The sequence below is a fragment of the Momordica charantia genome (genome assembly GCF_013281855.1).
Source record: "Momordica charantia cultivar OHB3-1 chromosome 4 unlocalized genomic scaffold, Mcharantia_2.0 BLBB01000004.1, whole genome shotgun sequence".
Taxonomy (NCBI): domain Eukaryota; kingdom Viridiplantae; phylum Streptophyta; class Magnoliopsida; order Cucurbitales; family Cucurbitaceae; genus Momordica; species Momordica charantia.
The window spans coordinates 1,219,608-1,247,036 of NW_028275162.1; the positions used below are offsets into that span (position 1 = coordinate 1,219,608).

Here is a 27,429-nt window from a genome sequence, read left to right on the forward strand (position 1 = left end):
ATTTTTGACCTAAATTCTTATAGTCTCGTTCTTGATCTCATCCAAAATGCTTGATACTAACAAAAATAGTATCACATATTTTATTATATATTCATAATCTTTCCATTATCCTTCTAGTGTAAAGATTTGATTGTATTCTCAACGTCTCTCACTCAAATCTTCTCTAGGCAATTTATTCTCTCTCACAAATGCTCGTAGTTGGGACTTAATATTTCTCATGAGCTTGCATTCTAATAACAGTATCTCTACGGTTGGATGATAATATTTTTCTTATTTAATTTTCAGACTTGGGATGAATTATGGAAAACTGTAACAGACCGAATTCGATTCGGTTTGAACCGGTATTATAAAAATCAAACAGGGGGCAAAAGTACGATGTGCATTTCGAAGCACAATGTTCGACTTTTTATTTTGGAGAAAACCGAGTCGAACCGCGCCAGAAAAAAGGGGGCAAAAGTACGGTGTGTTTCGAGTGGATATGGTCAAACAGTGAAACTACATTAAATTCCTTCCCGCAAACAAACGGTGCGATCGCCGATGGCCTGCTCGTCGGAGTAGAAATTTCCCGGCAATTTGTTTAGGTTTGTGTTCCGAGTTCTGTGGTGCGGCACTTGCACTCGCTGAGCTTTCAGAAATGGAATCCGGGAGGCCGGTGTTCACGGTCGATCTTCTAGAAAGGTATGCGGCCAAAGGGAGGGGAGTTGTCAGCTGCATGGCCGCTGGGAACGATGTCATTTTGTTAGGCACCAGCAAAGGTTGGGTCATCCGCTATGACTTTGGAGTTGGAGACTCGATCGGTATGATTCTCCATCCTGTGTAAATTACTTGTACGCAATCCAATCTAATTACTTTTGAACAACGAAGAAAAGATTAGGCCCGATCTTTTATATATTTTTTTTTGTCTCGGAATACAATTTCGCCCGACGGGAAATGGCTCGTGAACTGAGTGATATTGCTTATAGAATTGAAATCAAGTAGGAGCTGCAAACTGAATGAAACCGGATTCAAGTAGGTTTTCAGTTCTAATCTACTCGAGCTTTGGGGATAGTGATGTCCCGTACAGTACTAATCCCTTGCCTCATCTTGGTGGTCGTTATGGAGTTATGACTCTCGCTGTAATCTTATTATGTCGAGTAATTAAAATGAATTCTGGTGTAGGTGAATCTGACATTTCCACTCTTTAATTGAGTCATTAGCTCAAATGTCTAAATATATTAGACTAGTTTGATCAGGAAGTTCTTTAAATCAGAATCTTGCTTTGAATTTTATGTTTACTTTTATCTGACCATAACTTTGTCGCATAAAAATTTCAGTGAAACATGAAAGAATGATTGCATGATAATTTATTTATATTTGGAAAAACAGATTTTGATCTCTCTGTGGGTCGTCCTGGAGAACAATCAATCCACAGCGTATTTGTTGATCCAGGAGGTAGTCATTGTATCACAACAATTGTTGGTGGTGGTGGTGCTGATACTTTTTATATGCATGCCAAGTGGTCTAAACCTCGACTTTTAACCACATTGAAAGGTCTCGTTGTAAATGCTGTTGCCTGGAATAGGCAACATATAACTGAAGGTTCCTTCCAGATCCCACTATTGTTCGCTGGTTGACATTTGCATTATAGTTGGCACTAATTAACTTACTCTTGCTACTACACACCAATTCTAAGAGCAGCTTCTACAAAGGAGGTCATTCTTGGTACTGAAAATGGACAACTGTTCGAACTTGCGGTGGATGAGAAGGAAAAAAAGGAAAAGTATGTAAAGTTTCTTTTCGAATTAGCAGAACTTCCAGAAGCTTTTATGGGCTTGCAGGTACATCGTGCTCATTAGTATTTTTCTTCTGGTGCTGTAGTTTTCAATGTTTTTAGTCGTTTCTTCCTACTATACTTCCTGATATAATATGACTATTTTAATTTTAATTGAATGTCAGAAAAAATTATGATATTTCTGATCATAGTCCTATTTTTCTGGGAACTTCATCATTTATTTTCTCAATAAGCCATTACGAATAATTAGCTGACAATTCCACAAGTTTGGCTTTGAATAATTTTGCAAACTTTTCAAAGTATTAGATGAAGGTTGAAACATCCTTCTCCCTATTCTTCTTTTTCTTCCGCTTTCTATTCTGGTTGGTGAGGATACAATTATATGTCTGCAATTTTAATCCTGTCAACTCTCACTTGACTTTCTTTTCATGCAGATGGAAACAACTGGAATGCTAAATGGAATGAGATATTATGTAATGGCTGTTACTCCAACACGACTGTACTCTTTCACTGGAACAGGATCGTTGGAGGTAATTTAATTTTTAATCCCTGACCTGTTGATAAGTTTGGAATTCTATGGTTGTGACTTGTGAGTTTCTCACTCTGGCCTTTGGAAATATATGTTGTACAAATGATTCAAAGGGGGAAAATCCTATTATACTCTTTATGTAGTAATTCATTGGTCATAGTCATAGACAACCAGTTTATATTTTTATTACGTAAGATGAGCTTGTGTACATCTATAGAACATTGTTTGTTCCTTATATACCTTTTACTTTTCTGTAGTTAGCTCAGACTTATTAGTTTTTTGTGCAAATTTTTCTAAAATATTAATATAGATTTTGAAACAAGTTTGCAGACTAGTAATTATTTTCTAACGTTATAATATCTGTGCTAACCTTATAAAAAATATCTTTGCTAATGAATGGATACCAACTGAAATCAGTGTAAATAATCATTTCTTAACCAAGGCCTTTTGTCTTGACTTATGTGCTAAGGCCATTTTATGCTGGCAGCAGACATTTGTGTGTATTCGTTTTCTGCATTCTGTTGTAAAATATAAAAATATATTGACTTTCTATTTTATCGTTTTGAGTCTTGTAATTTCGTAGCTTTTCAAATGACAAACTATTTCTTCTTTCTATATTGATCCTGAAATTTTATTGGACTTGTATGTATGGCACATTATATTCTTATTTTCACTATTTTCCCTCTTTGAAGCACCATATTCTCTAACTTTCTTGCTATCCACGAACTAGTTCTTCTATCTAATATAAGTTGACTATTTCTTATTTTCAAAATACTTCCATCTGTGATCTGAAGAATTTGTTACTTCCCTTTTGTCCTAATATTGTATTTTTGTTAATAATACTGTTTGTTTGAAATTATGCCTTTCCAGACTATCTTCTCTAGTTATTTGGAACGTGCAGTGCATTTCATGGAACTTCCTGGTGAGGTACCTAATAGGCAAGTGCAGTTCTTTTGTGTAGACTGTATGTTACTAACCATGTATTAAATAGACAATACTAGCTTGTTATTTTCTTTTTACCATCTAATAGTTGGTAATCCATACTGTTATAAATTGATGAACAATAATTGTATGTGGGACATTTTTGTGAACTTTGAGACATTTAATTGTTTCAGTGAACTGCATTTCTATATAAAGCAAAGAAGAGCAATACATTTTGCCTGGCTTTCTGGAGCTGGCATTTATCATGGAGGGTTAAATTTTGGATCACAACATCGGTAAGAGTTGGAATGTTCTTATTTTATCTTTGAGGATATTAATTTAATTACATCTTGGACTCTTGGTGGCAAATTACGTAGATATTGATATTTTATGAATCTCTTGATTACATAAAAAAAATATTTGAATAGTTTCTTGATTCCAAATGGAAATTTTTCAAAAAAATCCAAATGGTGTAGCAGGATCTGGTTGTTTGAAGTTCAAAAGAGCTGCGTAAGCTGACTTGGAAGTTGGACCTACACTAGTTGATAATGGAAAATGTTCCTTCTTTTTGTTTTAATAATCCAATGACTAATTGAATCCTGTGTTTAGTGTTTTAAACTTAGATGGTGCTGCCCCCACTATATCAAATGTCTTTTAATATATCAGCACTGGTTCTGAACGATATAATTGATTACATTGTTTTAATAATTAGCCTTTCATGCTAACATTTTGTGCAGTTCTTCAAATGGAGATGAAAATTTTGTTGAAAATAAGGCTCTTTTGGACTATTCTAAGTTGTCTGAAAGTGCTGGAACAGTTAAACCAAGTTCCATGGCAGTGTCTGAATTTCATTTCTTGCTTCTGATTGGTAACAAGGTTAAGGTGTGTTGTCTGAGCAACTTGTGTTAACTCGTATGTTATGTTTCTTGTTAATTTTTCAAGGGAAATGATCAATTTTTATCCTAAACTTAGCAAAGCGTATCAATTTTTAAATTAAATTTTCAATTTCATCAAATTGAACCTTAAACTTTGATAGGTGTTGCAATATTCACCTTACAATTTTTACACTTCTAAAAAATTTTCATTTGAAGAATTGCTGAAAAAAGTATTCTCGTGTGCGTCAAATGAATTATAAATATATATTTTGTATGAGATTGGTATGATTGAGACAAAAGTGATGGTAGAGCTAGTTTTTTTTTTCAATTTTTTTTGCAATTTTTAAGTTTTGGAGAAGTTATTTAACAGTTGATATTGTCAAACTTAATTTAAGCTTGATTTTCATTAAATTGGTGAGTTTTTAATGTTTTTTCTTTTTGGTTAAAATTAGTGGTGAATAGTGAAAATTGAATAGATGGTAAAAATTGCAACACTTATCAAAGTTTCAAATTTTCAAATCCAATACAATTTGATGAAATTGAAAATTTAAGGTGAAAATTGATACTACTTGCCAAGTTTAATGGTGAATATTTTTTTTCCTTCTTTTTAGTAAAGGTCTGTTTTAACTATTACTACACGCAACCTCACGGACTGAATATTTTAGTACTCAGTGAGGGAGCCTTGGTTTTCGTGTGTGTGTGTTTATAAGATGGTTTGTATGGGGATTCATGTCCTTGGAATTTAGATGAGGATTCCTTTAGTTTCCCACAAGGTTTCTTCTACCTGATTCATTTTTTGCATTCATGAGTTCTCTTGTTCTAGCTTTAAAATTCATCTTGAATTATTTACTATTTCTAGGTTGTAAATAGAATTAGTGAGCAAATCATTGAGGAACTCCAGTTTGATCAGACGGCAGAGGCAACCTCAAGGGGTATCCTTGGTTTATGTAGTGATGCCACTGCTGGTTTATTTTATGCTTATGACCAAAACTCTGTTTTTCAGGTATGTCTTCTTTTTTCTTTTTCTTTGGGTTTCATTTCACGGCAGTATTATAAGAGAATTTGTTTCCTTTAAGCATAGGTATCTGTTAACGATGAAGGACGAGATATGTGGAAGGTTTATCTGGACATGAAAGAGTACACTGCAGCACTAGCCAATTGTCGCGACTCTCTTCAGAGAGACCAAGTCTATCTGGCTCAGGTACTAGGTAGCTGGCTTGTAGGCATTGTGAAAGTTATTTATTTATTATTTTTTAATTCCAGTTTCTTGCAATAATATTATAAAATTTTAGGAATTCTACCAATTTGGAGGTTGATTTGTCTCTAACATGTGGTTGTGTTTTGCACCATTCTTCTTTAACTAGTGTAAGTAATGATGCAGGCTGAAGGTGCATTAGAATCCAAGGATTATCTCAGAGCTGCGTCCTTCTATGCTAAAGTGAAATCTCCTTCTCTTATTCTATTTAGCTTGCCTTTTTTTTTTTAATTTTATTTATTTATTGTATATGATTCCTAAATGGTTATTGTTTTTTTGATAAGAAACTACACTTTTCATTAAGATAAATGTAAATGGAAAACAAAAACACTGGCATACAAAAATAAAAGCCTATTGGGAGGAGCCCTACCTAAAGGAGTGCTTCCAATCCAAAGAATAGAAACTAACTGGTAATTACAAAACATCTTCGAAACAAAACCCCATAAAGAAACATTAAATCTAATGAGATCCCAAACCACCTCGCTATCTCTCTCCACCCCCTAAAAATTCTGTTGTTCCTTTCCAACCAAATCCCCCACAAAATTGCAAAGAAACAAGCTTGCCACAAAAACCTCCATTTCTCTCGGAAAGGATGAGACAAAAGAACTTCCTCCACCGTAGCCCCCGAACTCTATGACGAACCCAAGAAACCTCAAAAATCTTTAAAGAACCGGCTCCAAATATTCTGGGAAAACTTGCAAGTGATTGCCTAATATTCCTAAATGGTTATTGTTACACCAAGTGATTGCCTAAGAGCAAACTGATCATTGGATATGTCATATTGATCGAGTATCTGCAACTTACTATCGGAGACTTTCAAGATTAATAGTTTTCTTTGGCTTTCATGTAGATATCAATGTTGTTACTTAGAGAGCATTTTTGTGCAGATCAATTACATATTATCATTTGAAGAGATCACTCTGAAATTTATAAGTGCAAGCGAACAGGTAAATAAAACTTCTTATCGTCATTTAACCTTTGCAGCTTAATGAATATGCGTATGACAATTTGTCTGCATCATCATCTTGTTTTATTTGTTGGACAAATGACCCGTGCTTTTTCCTGTAGTCTTTATTTTTCTTTTGTCGAATTTTCCCCCTTATACTTCTTGTTGGATGTGCATATTTTTTGAACTGGGATTTTTTTAATGCTTGTATTTCTTGATCCCGTCATGTAATTGGATTTTTTTTCTTTTTACAAATTGTTTCCAACTGGCAAAATCCTTGACCGAGATTCCATTGTTCACTTTGACCTGGTTGATCTGTGGGAAGACATTATTCTGATAGACTGTTACTTACAGCTGCCACCCTAAAAAATATGCATGCAGTTATAGCTACATATAATTAAATCTTAGGTATACTCTTAATCATTGTTGTTATGAGACATTCATTACAAGCCTACATGAGATTGGATTTGCATGTGCTTTGTAGATTGACTTGATTTTGATCTTTTACCTCTTACAGCAAATTTATTTTGATTTCTCACTTGCAGGATGCTTTAAGAACTTTTCTGTTGCGGAAGCTTGATAATCTTACCCAGGATGATAAATGCCAAATAACAATGATTTCCACCTGGGCAACTGAGTTGTATTTGGATAAGGTTATTACTTTGGTCTGACACGGACTCCTGAGTGGAAAATAGTGACACTATTTCTATTAGGACTTTTTTTCCATTAATTCTCTAGCGCTCTTTAGATGCAATAAGTGAAAAATTGTATGATATACAACATGATATGAACAGTCTGAAATGTCTGTCTGATATAAATTCTGACCGGTATTCCAATTTTCTCCATGATATCATGGAAATGAAATTCTCTTTTTCTAGGTTTCAATTATTTTCTTTGTTTTTTGATCTTAGATAAACCGTCTACTCTTGGATGATGACATTGCATCTGATGGGCATAGTACAGAGTACCAATCAATCATTAAAGAATTTCGTGCTTTTCTTAGTGATTGCAAAGATGTACTGGATGAAGTCACTACAATGAAACTCTTAGAGAGGTACTCTGTCATGTTATCTGCAAAAAATTTTTGTTTCACCGTATCAGTATGCATCTTCTGGTAAGAAAGTGAAAGAGATAATGATTTGGATGAAGCGTAATTGTTCTCAAATCTCTGTTTCTATCATTTTCCGTTGAATAATTTTCAATACAATAACTTTAATTATCTACAAGATGATATCTTGCAGTTATGGTCGCGTCGAGGAGCTAGTGTTTTTTGCTGGTCTAAAGGAGCAGTATGAAATTGTCGTCCACCATTACATTCAGGTGCCATATTACCACCAATATGAACTTATGATGAAATGTTTTGTATTGTTTTCATCTACCAATTGGGTGAAGACCATCCTTTTGGAATTTTTCTTTTATATTAGAAGCAGAGACTTTTAAGAAGACAAATGACCTAAAGCCCAAGGAGACGATGCTCCCTTGCCTGAAAGACAGGACTCAGACAAAACACCCCCTATATAGATTTATTGAAGAATGTAATTACAAAATTCTTTGCGAAGAGCCCTCCTACCAGTTAGAGGCATTAAATTGTACTATTTCAAAAAAGTCTTCAAAAAGTCTGTACTTATCTCTGAAAATTCTGTTGTTCCCTCATTTCCAAAGCTACCACAATATAACTCTTAAAGCATTAGCCACAAATTCTTGCTCTCCCATGCAACCACTGGTAAGAGAATTCCGTACAGCCAAGCACTAATTTATTTAGGACTGCACCTAAGAAAACCAAAAATTTGACTTAGTAAATTTAATCCCCTTTCAGCCCGTGACAGTGAACAAATAGATGGTCCACGGGTTCTTATTTGGATAAACAATCAGAGCAAACAGCAGGCAATAAGGCCATGGAAGGATTTAACTTCTGAATCTTTATGGTTTAGACTTTTGTAAGCCATGAACAAAGGAAGAACTTGGTCATCTCAGGGTTCTTAGCTCCTAAAATCAGATTAGAGTGGGGGCTATCCCACCTGCTACCTCTATTATTCAGCTGGAAATTGGCAGATTTACAAGTAAAGAGGCAAGATTCAAACTTCCAAAAAGAAGAAGAAGAAGAAGGGAAAAAAGACCCTTATTCTTGGTTTAGGTGAACATTTTCCATCTGTGATATGAAGAGCAACCTTTCATCCAACTATCTATTGAAGAGGAGAACATTTGGGAGAAGCTGGGTCAGAGAAGGATCTAGCCAAGCATCAGTCCAAAATTTAAGCCTCTCCACCCATTTCCACTCTTAAAAAAGATGCTTCGTTCAAAGATATATTTTGTTTTTGCAATATCAACCCACAGAGCAATAAAATTCTTACTAGTAGAATCTTTTCTTTACCTCCCAAGGATATCCACCATTTGCTCTTTATTAAACACCTACGTAGGGCATTCTTTTTGTGAGATTTCTCAACATCCACTTAGGCAAGGACCCCGTGGTGTTTCTATACCTCACCTTACCAACTACCAAATCGGAGTTTAAAGTATGTGCATGATAGAACCCGAACTAAAAATATATTGAAATATAACAAAATATAAGAACTACAAGTACTACCAAGTAATTCGAGGTACTTGGACCCTCCCCTCTTCTCTTGAGTATTCTTACTCAAGCCTAAACCATACTACTAATTGCCTACCTTCACCATTTCCCCCTCCCTCTATTTTTTTAACTAAACCTCCTAAATCCAATTACCAATATACACTTAATACCCTAACAATATCCCTAATCTATCCTAATAGCAAACCTATCAGTGCATTAGACAATAAGTGCTCCCATTGAGGTGTACACTGCAGTGTTCCTTAGTTTTTTTATAATTATTCTTAAAAGAAATAAGAAAATATGTTACATAAGTTTTCATTTCTCTAACCAATCTTCCCTCATTTCTTAAACTTTTTATTATCTCATTATTGTTCACAGTACTATATATTTTTATAACTATGTATATATATTTTTCCATACTTCTCTCCTTTGGTCTTTTGATGTAGCAAGGGGAAGCAAAGAAAGCATTAGAAGTGCTTCAAAAACCTGGAGCGCCTGCTGAACTTCAGGTATTGGTCAAATTTTAGAATTCAGCGTGCTGCATTTACATATTTACTTTTCATTATTTCACCTTTATATTCATTAAAATCAAGGTATGGAATTTATATGTTGCAGTACAAGTTTGCCCCAGAGCTTATCATGCTTGATGCATATGAGACTGTCGAGTCATGGATGATCACAAACAATCTTAACCCAAGGAAGCTGATTCCTGCAATGATGCGTTATTCAGGGGAACCTCATGCAAAGTAATTTGAATTTATCACCACCTTAAAGTTAATTAATATGTTATACTGCTTTCTAATCTTCTCTTATTAGTTTAATGTTTTTAGTTATTTATTACATGGAAAATGGAACAAATTTGAAAAGTATTTTTCATTCTGTTTTTCAGTTATTTTCAAACAGCACGATCTTTTTTTCCATTTCCATAATTTACATTTTATCTCAAGTATCTTTTTCAAAATGAGGATGGTTTTCAAATTCACTTGGATTTTAACCATATGAATTTGATAGAGATAACTATCCTGGGATGGACCACCAGGATTGACCTAGTGGTCCAAGGGGACAAGTAGTGAAGTAAACATATTTAATGCTTCCAAATTCACTCAGATTTTAACTATATGAATTAGATAGAGATAACTATCTTGGGATTTACCACCAGGATTGACCTAGTGGTCCACAGGGACAAGTAGTAAAGTAAACATATTTAAGTTATGGGTTCAAAAGAGGGTAATCACCTACCTGGGATAGTAGGTATTCTATGAGTTTCATGAAATGTTGCAAACTCAAGTAGTCCTATGATATTAGCTGAGGGTCTTGAAAACTAGATTGCACTTCCAAAATTATCAAAAAGAGAGAAGAAAAAAAGGATTGAGGTTTGGATCAGGATGATAGCGGTGGGGGGCTTGAAACTTCTTGTTGGAAATCTATTATTATAAAATGTTTAACTAGTGGAAATTTCCAAAGAATGAAGATGTGTTTTTGTCGGAACTATAGTTGGAGATCCATAGAAAGTTAAAATTATGGAAGGATGTGGCAGTTGCAATTAATGTCTTAACACTGATATTATACTCCTATCACGTTTAATACTCTTTTCTCCTCTGGATTCTTTCTTGATGTGGTTGAGTAATCTAATATCTTTAGGTAGTGAGAGGTGGATTTGTGGGCGTGGGCCACATGAAAAAATGATAATAAGTTATGAAAATACTAAAATAGTTTGTCGAGCAGATGTCCAATTTCAACCAACCACGAGAAATTCTTTTGTAACTATAGCCTCACTATGATTATATGTGATTGTAATGCTCTTATTTCTTGCTGCTTGGGATAGGGTGATCTCCACCCTTTGCCCCTTGGCTTTATCCTCTTTTTTGTGATTAATACACATCTGTTTCTTATTAATATATATATATATATACACACACATATATATCTTTTGGAGTTAGGAGTAACTTATAATGCTTAGAGAGTAATAGTTCAAAGTAAACATCAATTTTTTAATTGGTATAGCCAACTGTGAATTACTTGTTTGTATAACTTTCAGGAATGAAACTCACGAAGTCATCAAATACTTGGAATACTGTGTTCATCGATTACATAATGAGGATCCTGGAGTTCACAACTTGCTGCTGTCTTTGTATGCCAAGCAGGTTGATTTGCATTTCATATTAGAAATAGAATTTGGGATTTTTTTGTTCCTGTTAATAGATTGATTAAGTAGTCTTTTTAGTGAGATTTCCTTTCTTTTAGAAATGGTGTAGGCATGCACCTTATATGGATATCATATATATCTCCAAGAAAGTCTTCAAACATATAGTTAATCTGTTGTTCTGTGGTTTCAGTTGAAATTAATAACTGACAGCAAGGTTTGGAGTGAGTTACTAAACTTGTATTGGAGAACCAATTCTAGACAATGTGTGGCAGGTTAAATTTTGATTTAGAGTGGCTTGAAATTGTGATTAACTTGAAGTACTAATTATTATTTTGATAAGGAACTAAACTTTTTGTGGCTGATATGAAATGTACGAATGGAAACAACAAGAGATTACAAAAAGGAGGCTCCCTAATTGGAAATACTAATAAATAACATTTGAGTTTTACTTATGCATATATTTTTACTGTTTTTATTGAACGTGGAGGAAGTTATATACAAATTCATTGTTGGTTTTCTTTTTATTATAATAGGAAGACGACAGTGCACTTTTACGTTTCCTGCAATGCAAGTTTGGGAAAGGGCAGGAAAATGGCCCCGAGTTCTTCTATGATCCAAAGTATGCTTTGCGTCTTTGTCTCAAGGAAAAGAGAATGCGAGCCTGTGTTCATATATACAGCATGATGGACATGCATGAAGAAGCAGTTGCTCTTGCCCTACAGGTCACATTCACTGTGAAGTTGTTCTATTAATTCATGCTGTTTACTTTATGTATTCTAGCACAAACTTGATGTTGAATTTTTTTTCCCCCTAGCCAGGGGGGATAGAAAAAATTAGTAAACCAGACATCAATAATGCCTATAGCTTACCTGGATGTTTATTTATTTATTTATTTATTTTTATTTTAAGACTAGCACCTGAAAAACTAGAACTCGAAGAATACCCCTGACAAGCTCTACGACCTTGGAATTTTAATAATGCCTACGGCTCAACTGGATGTTTATTTATTTATTTACTCTTATTTTAAGACTAACACTTGAAAAACTGGAACTAGAAGATTACCCCTGCAAAGCTCTACAACCTGGGAATTTTAATTTCCCTTTTAGAGAATGTTAGTGTTCTTGATCAACTTGTTACAAAGTCAGTTATTTACAAGCATATTAAAGCTGTAGACATCAATAATGCCTACAGGTCACCTGGATGTTTGTTTATTTATTTATTCTTATTTCAAAACTAGCACCTGAAAAACTGGAACTAGAAAAGTACCCCTGAAAAGCTCTACGACCTGGGAATTTCAATTTCTCTTTTAGAGAATGTTTAAATGTTCTTGGTCAACTTCTTATAAAGTCATAGCTATTTACATGCATATTAAAACACATTTCTTGTGTTATCTTGGTGCATTAGGTTGATACTGAGCTTGCTATGGCTGAAGCGGACAAGGTTGAGGATGATGAAGACTTAAGAAAGAAGCTTTGGCTCATGATCGCCAAGCATGTTATTGAACTGGAAAAAGGAACTAAAAGGGAGAACATAAGAAAAGCAATAGCTTTTCTAAAGGAAACTGATGGTTTATTAAAGATTGAGGATATTTTGCCCTTCTTTCCAGACTTTGCTCTGATTGATGACTTCAAGGTGCAATTATTATTTTTAACAAACTCCTCGTTCCAACTTTAGGGATCATGTTGATTTCTTTTCTCTGTTTACCAACCTCTTTTATCATCTTAAAAATAATATTTTGTTAGATTAGATATCAAGGTTAGCTATACCACAACTAGTTAGTTTGTATCTTAGTCTGTTAGAAGTGAGGGGAAGTTTTGGGCTGGTGCATTATAAATTGATGGAGGGAGGGAGGGAATAGTGAGGAATTTTTGTTGAGCTTGGCTCATAGGGAGCCTTAAATTTTTCTTGAATGACCTGGGATTTTGTTAGATTCTTCAAGTTTAGCTATACAAATTATTTAGCTTGTCTGTGAGTTTGTTAGAAGGGGAAGTTTGTAAGCTTTACTGGAGGATTAAAAATTGGAGGGAGGCAGGGTATAGTGAGGGGGGAACAGTGCGGTGTTTGTGTTAAGCTTGGCTTATAGGGAGGCTTCTAAGGATTTTGCCCAACTTGCTGGATGTTTCTCTATTCTATACAATGTAGAATTTCTTTGCTGCTGGTCTTTATCCAATTTCTACAATTGTTATTTTTGTTTGATTTTGATTTTCAATTCAAATTTTTTAAAAATGAGTTGTTTGTTGCTGGTTGAATGAATGACTTCAACATCTAATGAGCTTGATTATGCTTAGGATGTTGGGGTTTCTATTGTAAGAGGACATGATCAATCTGGATTTAGGACCATATGGTCCTGGAGATAAGAAAATGGTCCTGATACAAGATATTTTTAGTTTCATAGGTGTATATGAAATTGAATGAACTCTACATTTCCTTTAACTGTTTATAAAAAGATGGCGACCATGCTATAATATTTCATTTGTAGTAGCGTACAATAATCTTCTTTCTCTCTGCTTGTATATTTGGAGTTTCAATAATCTCTTGCAGCTTCCTAAAAATTCTTTACATATCTATGTAGGAGGCAATTTGCTTGTCATTAGAAGATTATAACAAGCAAATTGATCAGCTGAAACAGGAGATGAATGATGCAACTCATGGTGCCGATAATATTAGGAAAGATATCAATGCTCTTGCTCAAAGATATGCTGTAATTGATCGAGATGAAGATTGTGGGGTATTGATCATTCTGGTGCTAGCCTGATAGCATTCTTTCAGTTATTAGTATGTAGTTGCGAATCACACAGCTTAACTACAACTTCCTAGTTTAAACACATTATTACTTGCCATTTCTTTAGCTTGACATTGCACGCCACATGAACAAGTATAAAATTATATGCAAGATTACAAGTTGGGAGTGTAGAAGAACCATCTAATTTCTGGTTGGGATTGTCTATAGAACATCTCACATTTTTAGATCTTAGATATTAAAAATTAATATTTGATGTTCTTAAATCTTAGCAAAGTGTATGATGGCGGTGTCTACCTTCTCTCTAAATGAAGTGTAGGGTGATGGTGCAGATGTATGCTGTTCTATGGATAGAAGCAACCATTCTCTTCACTATAGAGCATTATAGCATTTTCCTTTCCCTCTTTCTCAATAGTTAATCCATGTAATAATGGTTACTCTAGCCGACTCCACAAACACCTTGAAAACCTGCCTTGGACTTCGTGTTCATGTGAAATAATCAAATCCTTAGTTTTCTATTGTTTAAATCAATTCTACCTACAGAAACGATATTGTAATACACCTTTTTCCATCTCTACTTGATGTTTTTAGTTTAGAGCGAACTTCATTTCTTCATTTAATACTAAGACCTAGATTTGTGTTTCACCAGGCTTGTAAGCGTAGAATATTAACTGTGGGCAGAGACTACCGGATGGCTTCAAGCTATGCATCAGTAGCACAGATGGCCCCATTCTATGTCTTTCCATGTGGCCATGGATTCCATGCTCAATGTTTGATCGCTCATGTTACACGTTGCACAGATGAAGCTCAAGTAAGTCAGCAATTGAAACTTCTAGGGAAAAAAATTATACATGGGCGTCTAACTTGTGGCAGCATTTTTTTTTTTGTTAACTAATGTAGTATTCTGTTCCATAACATGGTGGCAGCATCTTTCCATGACGTTATCCATTATTTGATTGCATGTGGGAAGTATATTTTCTTTAAATTAGATTAACGGAAGCTTGTTGTGTGTGTATGGCGAGGTTGGGAGATTGTAACCAATTTTTCTGGTGGAATGCATCTTATGCACTTCATATGATGGGCAGAGTTACAATGAAATGGAAACCAATGTGATGTAATAGCTTAGTTCATGGTCATGAGTTGGGTTTTGGGTTCCTAAGTTCCATAGGGTAGCAATGGTAATTGCATCTAACTTCTAGAATTAATTTTACAGGCAGAGTATATACTGGATCTGCAAAAGCAAATTACTCTACTGGGTGGTGAGACAAGAAAGGACTCGAATGGAAGCTCTGCTGAAGAATCCATCTCTAGCATGACTCCTGCAGATAAGGTTATCTTTTGGCATTAAGAATAAGCATTTTGGAACATATTGCTGGGAATTTCAGTTGATGTCACTTGTATATGCATGCTCATTGCTCGATAATGCATATTGTTATTTCACAAGGCATCTTAACCAAGAGTGATTCTATTAGGACATTGAAGAAAGAGAAAAACTTAATCTTTCGGAAGGGCTTTTTTCTCTCCCACTCTCCTACTAACGCATTAGTTCCATTTTCATCATTTCGTAACCTCATCTTGGGAATCTTTGGACGGGAACTTTTATACTTACTCTACTTTTCTGTTGAATATCAACGGGACCTTGTAAATTCATTCACTGAGTTCGGCAGATCATTGTTCCCCTTTCCTCTTTTTGTAATATATTATTCAGTTTCCAATTGAATAGTCGCATATTATCGAACTTAGCTTGGGCTTTTGGTTACTGTTATCTTGTCTGTACCTAACTTTGTGATGTCGATTTTACCGCAGCTCCGGACGCAGTTGGATGATGCCATAGCGGGAGAGTGCCCATTTTGTGGCGAGTTGATGATCCGCGAGATCTCTTTGCCTTTTATCTCACCGGAAGAAGCGCATCAGGTCAGTTCATGGGAAATTAAACCCCATAACAACCTTGGAGGACAACGGAGCTTTTCTTTACCTGCGTGATTCTTTTTCCATCATCTTCTTAGTAAACCTAAAATTGGATTCTAGGTCTGGTGTGTGTATAATAAGCTTTCTCCTGCATTGTTTGGGAGTTGCTTTTCTCAGTTCTCGAGCTCCAACATTTTTCTATTATCGGTTGAGTTGTGATCATGATTTGAAGTGATTGAATTGAACCATTGTGGGATTTGTTGTTAATGGAATTTACTCAATGTGCGGATAACTTACAAAACTCAAAGCTATTAAGTGATGCATTAGGCTCGTGCCTAGATTTATTAAAACATAGGACCGAGAAGCTTGGATTTATATAATCTAAAATAAATGGGTTATGGATGCTTAATTTGTCATATGATTTTTAGCAAATAGGTAATATCAAAAGAGTTCCATAGACGTGAGTTTATTAAACTGGTTTAATTCCGCTAAACGCAACGATGATAAACCATTTTTACATAGTGAACCCCAAAATGAGCTTTATTCATCCATATATGTTTAATAAGAGTTTTTCTTTTAGGAGTCTACTTGTACTAAAGTACTCTACAGCTCTATTCATGCATATATGTTTAGGAGTCTACTTGTATGTTTCGAACTACTTCTCTACTGACCGTGTTCATTATCAAATTTTTGACTCGAGGGAAGGAATGTAGAGGAAGAGAGAAAAAAAATACTTTTTAAAAAGAAAAATAAAAAAGTACTTGTACAAAATTTAGCGGTTCTTTGTTGCCCAATAGAATTGCACAGATTGAAACCTTTTTTTTCTTTTAAGTTAAACGTGAGGGTGGAGATTTGAACCTCTAACTTTAATTTTAGACCCGTTTACTTACCCACAATCGTAACGAAAACTTTCATTCACTTTGATGGTGTTCATTCACTTTGATGATATTTATCAAATTGTAGGAATGGAATCAAATGGTGGGATCCACCTAAAATTTTGTAATCTCATACCTCATTACACTCCTACAACCTCATCAATCATTCTTTATTACGTGATCTCACATATTTATTACAATTACTTTACAACTTTTACCTTTTCTCTCTCATCTATTAATTACGCTCATGCAATTTTTAATTAATTTTTTTATAATTCTATAACTTATTCAATTTTCATTAGTTGATGTGATTTTATTATATAATATTATTAATTTATATTAATTAATATCAATAGATACTATTTGATGTAATTTTATTTTAATTATTAATTATTAATTTGATATAATTTTATTTTAATATTAATTATTTATTAATATTAAATAAATTGTTATAATAAAAAATATTTACTATCAATAATATAGTAATAAATTAAATTAAAATTCATTATTATTGTAATTTTACAATAATATATTTGTAATTAGCTAAAAAAAGAGAAAGGAGTATAGTAATTGTTATATATCTTATTCAGATTCCAGACAGTACAAACAATATGAAAGGAATAACATTTTCATTTCAATTGATTTTCATTCCGAGCTAAGTAGATGGGACCTTAAATCAAATTTTTGGTAGATGGTCTATGTATTCAGTTGAGTTATTTTGCATGGGTGCGCGAGTGTTTGAAATTTGAAGTAAATAATGATGAATGTGCCCCTAGCTAGAAAAAGACAACCCATTGTCTAGTACTGAAATTAATGGTCCAATAAATTAATTGGTTGGGATTGAGACTACGACTTCAAAGAAGTTGGTGGTTCCTGTATTTATGACCACCAAAATAACTAGAGGATAACAAAGACTCAAAGACTCTTGCAACATTTTAAGTAACAAAGACTGAGGTTTCAAGTTGTAGAAAATGGATTTTTGGGTTCACACATCGCATTCATTTTCAGGATTGATCTTTCCAAATCTTATTCAAAGGCAAAGCTTACATTTGCAGACATCAGAAGCACAAATTCTAAGTGATTTTGTGTGGTTATGTACATCTAGACTTCAATAAAATTTGGAAAAAGTGCAGTAACCACCAAGAGGCAAATGGATTTCATATAAGGAATGGCTATGTTTTATGCATATAACACTTGCACCTCCTCGAGAAGATTAAACCAGTCGTGTTTCTGTTTCGAACATGGATTTTGGAACCGAAACCAATTCTGCACTCAGTTGCAAATTTTCCTCGGTCAAAATTTTCTCTATTTCAAGTTCTTGAAAGATTGATGAAGTTTTGGCGGTTGGGAGTAAAAGAAACCGGTCATGTTTCCGTTTCGAACATTTGGAACTGGAACCAATTCTGCGCTCAGTTGCAAATTTTCCTTGGTCGAATTTTTTCTTTCTTGAAAGATTGATGAAGTTTCCGCCGATGAATTCGGTAGTAAAAGAAAGACAGAGAAAGACAGAAGAGGAAATTAATAGAGTTTAGAAATAAGTGAGATGACAGAACTGGATTCGGAATCATCTGAAAATATGAACAGTGACTCCAACGGCCGAACTTCTAACCACTTGACATGGAACTCACTTCGCTACAAATCTCGGCTCCAAGAAGTTTCTGTAATTGATTCTGTTTATTTGGCTTCTTTGCCCACTTGGTAGCCTGATCTTTTACTGCAAATTAATGGCAGGTTCTTCAATTTTTAGTCTATGAACTTTCTCCGTGTAGTGGTTAGGGATCTGAAATACGAGGGTTAAGCATTCAATTCATGAAACTAGTTGAACGGATCTGGATCTGATCTATTGATCACCACGAGTTGCTGCAGTTTAGTTAGGGTTGTGCTCTAATTAGTTGCATATGAACACTCAAAAAGTAATCAGAACCAAGATTTTCTTTTATTCAACGAAACCATTCCCCTTTTTTTCTGTACAATTATCTCAAAGCTACATAGCGATCCATTCCGAATAATTTTCAAGCTATCGATCAATTCATCATCCTCATGGCGTCGTTTCCGGATCAATTACCTTGAATTCCAACTCGCCTTTGTAGCCCCGAGAATCCGATCCCGACCACCGATCGGCGATCAGATTCCTTCATACATCACCGACGATAACCTTCTGGTCAAATCAACCCTGGCCCCAACAGTTCAAGTACATGACTCGCCGGAGCGAATCCTCGGTTTGCGCCCTCCTGTCGCCGGCGTCACAGTTCTGGACGGCTCCGGGGCCTTCCGATCCCATCAAACTGGACAGTGGCCGGAGATCCGCCGGATTTTCACCGGAAGACAAAAGTCTCCTGCCTTGCCGGAGAGATTTAAGGCCAGATTTCCACTTATGCCCGATCTCCGTGTGGCCTTGAGCCACAGCCACGCTCGCCGCCATCCCCACTCTGTTCAGGCAACTCATATTTTACGTTTTATTACTCAAAGTTGAGAAAATCGTCCGCCGCTACTGAGTCACTCACTCAACTCGTTCACCAGATCTTCGTTGCTTGCCAAAACGGAGGAATTGCAGTGATATTTATAGACAGAGCAGCTGGGTCTAGTCTGCAAACCGGAAACAGGATTTGCAAGGCGGTTTTAAGATAAACCACCGGTTTTTTCTATCTCCCATTTTCCGTCCTCCGTGTCCGTTAGATTTAACGGCCCGAGAAAATAACTAAAGGCCAAAACCCGCGATAAATATCTGACATATCGGAGAGAATTTGCAGCAATCAATCGGAATTCGGACCAGAGGATAGGGGTTGCGTGTCACTTATCCATACGATGTCAGATGACTCATCTCTTACCAACCAATGAGAGTCCGCCAAAATTTGAACTAGTTTTTCCGGAGTGGGTCCCAGTGGTTACTTTATTCCAATTCAATCCCGGAGGGGAGTTTTTTGTCGTGACGTGGTGATTTAATTTCTAGGAAATAGACAGGTTATAATTTAGCCAGTGGCTTTTTCGGATGTATCCGGTATCCCTACGAAGGGGGAAATTTTTCATCCCTAAGGTAGTATGCTGGCTCCGTTCTACCGCCATTTCACCATATTGTAAATTAATATTAAAAATAATGTGGGTCCCAATGGGATTACATGTCATTGATAAGTGGCGGTAGTATGGAGTGGCCGTGTTACCGTATGAGTGGAAAACTTTTTCCGGGTCAGTGATATCACGTGACAGTGGATGGGCACCGCGTGCCTCCACAACACTTTTTTCTTTTGGATTTATTTAAATAAATATTTGTCACATTTTCCACGTCGGTTCTAGATCTCATGAAAACATAGTAATTTGGGTGACAATGTCACAAATTTAAAGTCCGGTATGGGTTATGAATAGTAAAGATAATACTTTCATTGAATTTTAGTGATACTCAGAAGTATTCACGTGAGTTATAGGTAAATTATCGTACGCTGAACAAAAAGTGGTGAGCCTTAATTAATTATCTCAATAATGTGAGTCTATGAAGGATATTTAATTGATTGTAGTATAAGGGAGCGTGTGCAATAAAAAGTGACAATAATATCGATTATCCCATAATTTGGATGTCTATAGTAGAGCTCCTCTTAATAATGAGCAGGGTATTCTAGAAAAAAGAGAATGTTCACTCAAATAAGAAAAAACTCTTGATTTACTTGAAAATAGATGAATAAAAAACTAATTGAATTTAAGATGGTTGGAGATGTAAACAATATAGCCTCACATTAGTTAAATTATTGATATAAAAAATAAAAATAAATAAGATAACAATATCTTTATTGGTACCAAGTCTCTCAGAGTTCAAAAGTAACATCATTCAAATTTAATTTAACATGAATCATATCTCGTCTGATGACTGCAAGCTTGATCGATGATTGGAGATATCGGAGAGGAGGGGTGGAGGAAAAGGTTTGGAGTAATTAATTTATTAGAAAAATATTCTTTTGCAAAAGAAAAAACCAGATTAGTAAAATATTTATGAAGAAGTTAATATATATAAGTGCATTTACAAAATGAACATGAATTGTTAATACATTAAACCCTTAAGTGGCTGTCCTTTTCTCCATCCTTTTGAAGCTTGTTTGTGGTGGGTTCTCTTCCTCTATTTTTTAGCTCTTTTCCAAACACCACCAATTTTTTGTCTCTTTTGGGTCCATTTCAAGTGTGGTCCTCTATCAAACCATGCCAAACATTTTAAATTAAGATAAGATCTTCTCAATTTTCTTTATCTTTACCATTTGAAATCAAATCAAGTAATCCCTATTAAAATATATAAGTATAATGTAGCTATGTGCAAATATATATGTATATTATATGGGGTAATGAGCTGTCTTCGATTGAGATTGATAAAAAAATATATATAATAATAATAAAAGATAGAAAAAAAACTCATTCAATTATAAGGACGTTAATACATAAATAATAACTTCAACTAAGAGATTGAATATGATAGTTATTAGTTTTTTATATAAGAGAATCAAATGATATCTCAAATGATCTTTAAAACTCTACTTTATGTTCTTTAAATCAACCTTTCTACTTTTTTAAGATGAGCAAAACTTTCTTGTACTGTATAATAAGATGGCAAATCTATCTCTAAAAATAAATAAGATGGCAAATCACAACCAAATAAGATGATCAGACATTATTTCAATGTCTCACTGTTGTGTAATAACGACCACACAGTCCCGATTTCCCACTTAAGCTGTCTTTATTTTTCTTTTTCTTTATTTTATTTTATTTTTTGCTGCAAAAGTGTCTTTATTTTTCTTTATGAGAAACTTTTCGGCCTTGAACATATATAAGAAGAGAGGATCGGATCATCCAATTTTGAAGATGTAAATAAATTGATTTTCATAGTAATTATTGAGTTATGACTCGTGTTGGATAATAATTAAAGTCAGAGTCCGATTATTTGAAATTTTAATAATAATATCGCAGCAGAATTAACAATGGTAGGATAATATAAGTAATAATTTTAAAAGAGTTCTAAATTTGTAAAAGGATCAACTTGCAAGGTAGAGTAAGCAATAAATAATTTAAAGAACTGTACTGAAAAAAACTACATAAATAAATCATTTAAAGAAGAGTTTGTTGGATACGAATCCCGACTTGCCACGTGTCATGGTTGAAAGGGAAAGTTGAATTGACGCGCACGCAAAATATAGGAATTAACTCCACAGTACTCAGGTCGGCGGTTAGGGTAGGACCTGTAGAGCCGAGCGGACCTTAGGCAAAGTCCGTAACAATGTCTCTCCCGTACCCGAAAACGCGCCGCGTTTGTAGGGTGTGTCAGAATTCCTGTCGGGCCCGATTTCTATAAATAGAAACCCTTGCCTTAAATGCAAGGTACGCAATCCTAGATAGACTCGGCAAGTTAGCTCGGACTAGAACTGACTTGTTCGTCGGAGTGCTAACTTTGTTTTGTAGGTCTCAAGTGTTCTGGGAAGGTATTGGACAGTTGGCCGAAGCTCATTCCGTACTATCCGATCTACTTTGCACCGAGCTCAGCAATTTCGAGCTCCAACACAGTTGAAATGAAAGGGATAACCTAACAACGAACAACTCTTTAGTTTATTGGGGGATTGGTTGAAAAATACGAAAATTTTTAGTATTTTAATTTTACGCTTGCAGTCAGTTTTCTGGATGGGGTTTTTGATGAACACAACTCTTCTTAAAATCTGACCAGGGAAATTGTCATAGAACATAATCAATGATTTACGAGAAATTAAATACACATAATTGTCCGAAAAAGGTTTGAATATTGTCATGAATTAGGAGTTAGGACCAATATTCAAAGTACATGAGTGATTCTTCACATATTCTTTGCTCAATTTTAATTCGCTTGAAAAGAAGTTGATGTTTGTTATAAATCCTGATTAAAGATGATAATTTTTTAATTCATCGATCTCAATCAGATTCTATTCTTAAATTAGACCATGTCTATTATAAATTATTATTAGGTTTTCAGAAGGTGGGAAGAAAAATTTGTAAGTTTTTAGAAGAAAAAGGTTTTTTCTTTTTTTTGTTTGTACAACCACAATTAATATTGGTTTCGTATGTTCATGGCCGACGGAATGTAGGAAAACCCAAACCTCAGGCCAGTTGTTTTTACTTTTTAGTGGGTACAAACGGTGACCAAATGACTATATAGCCCTTGTTGGTCTGATTGCTACGCAAATTCTAGGTTGGACAAGAAAGAAATTTGGCATTTGGTTAGATATGTTGTTAATTTTCTGAAATAATATATGTATAATTACAAAAAACTTTTATCACAAACTTGAGTTAATTTATAGAAAGAATGAGAGTAGTTTGATGGAATGTCCCAAATAAAACAACTTTCAATCAATGTTATGGAGCCCATATAGCACCCACAATAATGCAGTCTTGTCGTGTATTAAAGTATAGGAATATAATGGGACATTATGATAGGGGAGATGAACTTGGAATTGATCTGAACCCAACCCATTTTCTCTCTCTTTCACAAAGGGAAGAAAGTGCTTTCCTTTTTGTACGATGGTTTTATTAACATATTTGGGAGGTTTCTGTTCATTATTGGAAGATATGGGGAAGGCCCTCTTCTCAAATTTTGAGGATGGAATTAGGGACAGCATAATTTGACCATTAAGTACATTACACAACAAATTTAAAGACCAACCTTCGATCTTGTTTAGTGTCAAGACGGGACAATTTGGAAGTAATATCTTATCAAAATCAATAGGAAGGTTCTTGTAATTTCATCTTAATTGGTGTAACATGACTCGAACTTGCCTTGATTAACCTAGTATCCACTTAATTTAACCCTAAAGTCAAAGTTGTCCATTAATTAGTCAACTTGATCTCAATATGTCTAGTCATGAATTATTTGAATTATAGTCTAACCTTACCAAACTATCAAGTAATTCAACTCACATATATTGAGGCGTTTAAAGTGGTCGTTTATTTTCACGTGTTAAAAAGATTGACCCATTGTAAAGTTATAATTGTAAAAGTAATTTAACCACTCATAACTTATAAATGAATCAAGATTATCTAAAATTATCTTGTTGAGAATAAAAAGACACTCTTCTTCAAAAATCCGCATGAATTTACTTGAGATATATCCTCGAAACAAACCATACAAATGTAGATATCTCAATTTAATATACTATAGACGATGCTCTTTTTTCCGAGATTCGAGGCTATATTCACATCTCAACAATATTCTTTGAAATATATGTAGAGTAAAAGACGATTACTTTATTCTGTATTCCGAATTGAATTGTGTAAATTTCTGATCGTTATTCGATTTCATTGATGAAATAAACTCTACAAAAATGTTACACACGACATTATTGAAAAGGAATCAATAAGGTCCCCAACAACTCAAATACATGACGGTTCTAAGAGACTCCTCAGACTGCTTGGCTTTATGATCTTCCCTTTTAACTTCACTCGAATCGCCGCCAACAGAAGAAGAAAAATTATTGGGTTGAGAAAGAGTTCTCGCCGCCGGGTGGCCGTTGCCATAATTCCTCACCGCAGAATTCCACCGGCACAAACCTTGGTCTTTCAGTTTCAGGGCTTCCACCGCCCCAATACTCGCCGCCGCCGCCGTCCAACTTTTTCCGGCACACATCTTTGTGTAGTACGTTAAGGTTCAGTTTTGGTTCGAAAATATATGTTTGATGAAATTGAGGTAAACGCTGGGGCTTCTAATTTATATACATGAGTTATTGGGTTGGGTTTGTTGTGAAGAACGTGGAATGGGGTCCGTGGCCGATAGAATACCCAAAAACCTCAGGCAAATGCTTATTTAACAAAATAACGTCAAAAAGGCCAGTGGTTTCTGCACTTTAATGCGAAATGACTGGGTTGCCCTTGCTGATGCTGAGCAGGTTGGAGATAGGGTAGGGATACAAATGAGAAAACTGGGTCCATTTCTCCATAAATTCAGTTGGTTTTGTTATGAGCTCGAAGTTTGGGACGTAAACCACTCGCTCCCACCCACTGGTTTGCAAGTGTGATCGCGTGTCGGTCTTAACTGATCTAGTGCCGCAAAGAAAACAGAACTCAACGTATATTAATTAGCTCTTTTTAGGAAATAAATAATGAAGGTGCAACAATAAAAATTAGAATTGTATTCCTTATTTTTAGTGTTTTTTCAAATATTTATTTTGACAATATATTTATAATTGAATCTCAATTTAAAAATTTATTTGAGGTGCATTCAGTAATATATTGGTAAATCGGAAATAGTTACCAACTAAATATTTAGTGTAATCTAAACTTATACTAATTAATTTATTAACTTTTTTTATGAATTTTGTATGATTATTATTTTACAAGGTTATATAATTTAGAATACATTGTATTTTATCTGTTTTAATTTCATTTTATCATTTTTAATATAATTCGGCATCTTGAAATTACACTGAAAATATAAACAAGTCGTTTTTAGAATTTCTACGGTTTGGATCATAGAATCCGAAAACAATATTAAAAAACGAATCTCTCAAATCACTGAATCTACTGAACTATATATATATAATACGAATTTGCAATCAAACAGACCTAAGTTTCACCAATATTTTTATTTTTCTGAATCACACTGAATATAAATCAGATTTAAAAAAGTGAGAAATTCCTTTTCTTTTTCTTTTGCAAACGTTACCTACATAGATTATCTCACCCCCTAAAATGAAGCCACAGTAAAAAAAAAATGGAACCTCTCATAACAAAACATGAAAAAAAAACGACACAAACATAACCGACAGAGCCAGAAAAAAAGAGAAATTATTTCAACAAGATTAAAAGGTGACAAATTCATGATCAAAAGAAAACTCAATAGTCCATTATAAAACCAATCCATGAGAGTAGTATTTATTTGGTATTTAGTAGACTATTAAGAATCCATATAAATGAGTTAAATTTATCCAATCCATAAACTTAAATTTTTTGGTTGAGTGGACTATCACAAAAAAAATATGATAATTAAGAGAGAGAAAATAATTTTAAAAAAATAGTTGTCCATTTTTAATTGGTGGTAGGTAAAATAAGTACCTAAATATAGTTTTTAATATTATTAAGAGAAAATCACATGTATAATGTAAATCCCTCCTAAATTTTTATAGAGGGTGACAACTAATTAAATAAATATCTCAAAGTTTAGGTATTTATTTTTTATCAAAAGATTGTGAGTTCGAATATTCATCTATCTATATTGTATTAAAAAAATAGAAATAAAAATAAAAATCATATATCTTATTTTTAATTATTATTTTTATTAGTTATTCTTTTCCGATGTTTTGTTCATGATCCCTTGTACTTTTAATTTATTTCAAAGATTGTGCTTTTAATATATTTCAAAGATTGCATTCGCCGTCAAAAACAAGAAAACATTTACTAATCAATAATATATTCCAAAGATCTTACAAATCAGAAACAAGATAACATTTACTAATCAAGTTTAGTTTAATTAGTAAATATAGGCTTGTCAAAATCGTTGGGCTTCAATTGTAAAATTTAGTGCCTTCACACCTAAAACATCATGTTTGGATTATACCTATAAAATAATTGAGAAAATGTGTATCAAAAAAGAAAATTGAGAAAATGACTCTAGATGACATTTTTAATGCCTAAAACTTATCCAATTAGATGTAATCCAACCATTTTTAACAAGGAAAATAACAAATACATCAACATTCAATCATTATCAAACATACTGTTAATGAAGAAAGTTCAAACCAAATACGAAGAAGACCAAGTCTAGTGATCATAAATAAGTTAAAATGTAATTTGTCTAAAATTGAAATTAAAGTTCTTCGGTTGAGGATAAGGTCCATTCCTTTGGGTGAGGACAAAAACGTATTAATTGCTCATTAAATGAAAGCGTAAATTTAACATCTCAATATTGATCAGTATAAAACTTCATCTATTCATTATCTGTCATCTATTGAAATGACGTGGAGTCAATATTAAAAAATTATTATAAAAACAAAATTTTCAAATTAAGTATATAGTCTAACCTTTTATAGTCTAATTCTTCAAATATTAATCTTTTTTAATTTATTCTCTTACTATTTATAAATATTAAAATGAACTGATAGTGCAAATTTAGAGAGAACAAAATTAATTTGAAAGAGGAATCAAAAAGTTTTCCCCAATTTTTTGTCGCTCTCCAATTTAAATTTATTATCGGCGAAATTGTAAAAGAATTATAAAAACTAAATTAAAACTTTTCAGAACCCAAGCATTAAATATGTCATCAGAGATCAAAGCTCTCCAATTAATTTGGAATTGGAATGGATATATATGTACAGTACAATAACGCTTGCAAATTCAACTGCAAGCGCCATTATTTCCAATGCTTTGTTTAATTAATAACTAATAAAAATTATAATCTCCCTCGAATCGCCGTTTAGGCTAATTAAGCTCTACTTGGACCGGCGCCGGCACCGTCGACGTGGGTCAATTATTTGGACCCCAACAGCTCAAGTACATGACCGTTCTCAAAGATTCCTCCGACTGCTTCAGCTTCTTGTCGGAAACGGAAACCGCCGCGGCCGACGGAGAAGAAAGCTTCTTGGCCTGTGAAACAGATCTGACGTGGCTTTTGGCGTACTGCTGCGCCGATCTTATGGCATGATTCCACCGGCAAATTCCTTGGTCTTTTAAGGCCTCCACCACACCCACGCTCGCCGCTACAACCCAACCTCTTCTTCCGGAACTCATTTTTTTTCTCTGTTTTGAATGTTTTGCGTTCTGAGATTTTGATGGAGAGGAGGAATTGGAGATGGTGGTTATATAGAGAGATTACACCGGGGCAAAAAGGCCCCTGGTTTTCTTTGTTTTCAGTGGTCGAGGTGGTTGGTTATTTTTATTACTGGACATAAATGCCCCCTGTAAACCACGC

General features: G+C 34.3%; 3 protein-coding genes across 5 annotated transcripts; 1 reads left to right on the top strand and 2 right to left on the bottom strand.

Annotated features, from left to right (window-relative positions):
• Positions 1-468: 468 nt before the first annotated feature.
• LOC111016841 (zinc ion binding protein) lies at positions 469-15,961 on the top strand. 3 transcript variants are annotated; one of them, XM_022292379.2, is made up of 23 exons: positions 472-797; positions 1,366-1,578; positions 1,678-1,817; positions 2,206-2,301; positions 3,171-3,238; positions 3,416-3,517; positions 3,959-4,103; positions 4,956-5,099; positions 5,178-5,297; positions 5,478-5,534; positions 6,239-6,298; positions 6,843-6,950; positions 7,209-7,351; positions 7,539-7,617; positions 9,313-9,375; positions 9,482-9,612; positions 10,905-11,010; positions 11,546-11,734; positions 12,417-12,644; positions 13,585-13,740; positions 14,402-14,563; positions 14,966-15,082; positions 15,559-15,961. In XM_022292379.2, exons 1-23 carry the CDS (start codon positions 635-637, stop codon positions 15,733-15,735), a joined length of 2,967 nt encoding a protein of 988 aa, XP_022148071.1. In that variant the 5' UTR covers positions 472-634; the 3' UTR covers positions 15,736-15,961. The 3 variants fall into 3 exon arrangements, with proteins under 3 accessions (XP_087978837.1, XP_022148071.1, XP_087978835.1); XM_088122709.1 differs by lacking the exon at positions 472-797 and adding an exon at positions 873-1,008; XM_088122711.1 differs by lacking the exons at positions 14,966-15,082; positions 15,559-15,961 and having other exon boundaries at positions 469-797; positions 13,585-13,787; positions 14,402-14,542.
• A 7,830-nt stretch (positions 15,962-23,791) lies between these two features.
• On the bottom strand, positions 23,792-24,497 carry LOC148211624 (uncharacterized). The gene has a single exon (XM_088123152.1). It carries the CDS (start codon positions 24,151-24,153, stop codon positions 23,881-23,883), a length of 273 nt encoding a protein of 90 aa, XP_087979278.1. The 5' UTR covers positions 24,154-24,497; the 3' UTR covers positions 23,792-23,880.
• Positions 24,498-26,769: 2,272 nt separating this feature from the next.
• Positions 26,770-27,340, bottom strand: LOC111016790 (uncharacterized). The gene has a single exon (XM_022292308.2). The coding sequence runs from the start codon at positions 27,246-27,248 to the stop codon at positions 26,985-26,987; it is 264 nt and encodes an 87-aa protein (XP_022148000.1). The 5' UTR covers positions 27,249-27,340; the 3' UTR covers positions 26,770-26,984.
• Between the last annotated feature and the right edge of the window lie 89 nt (positions 27,341-27,429).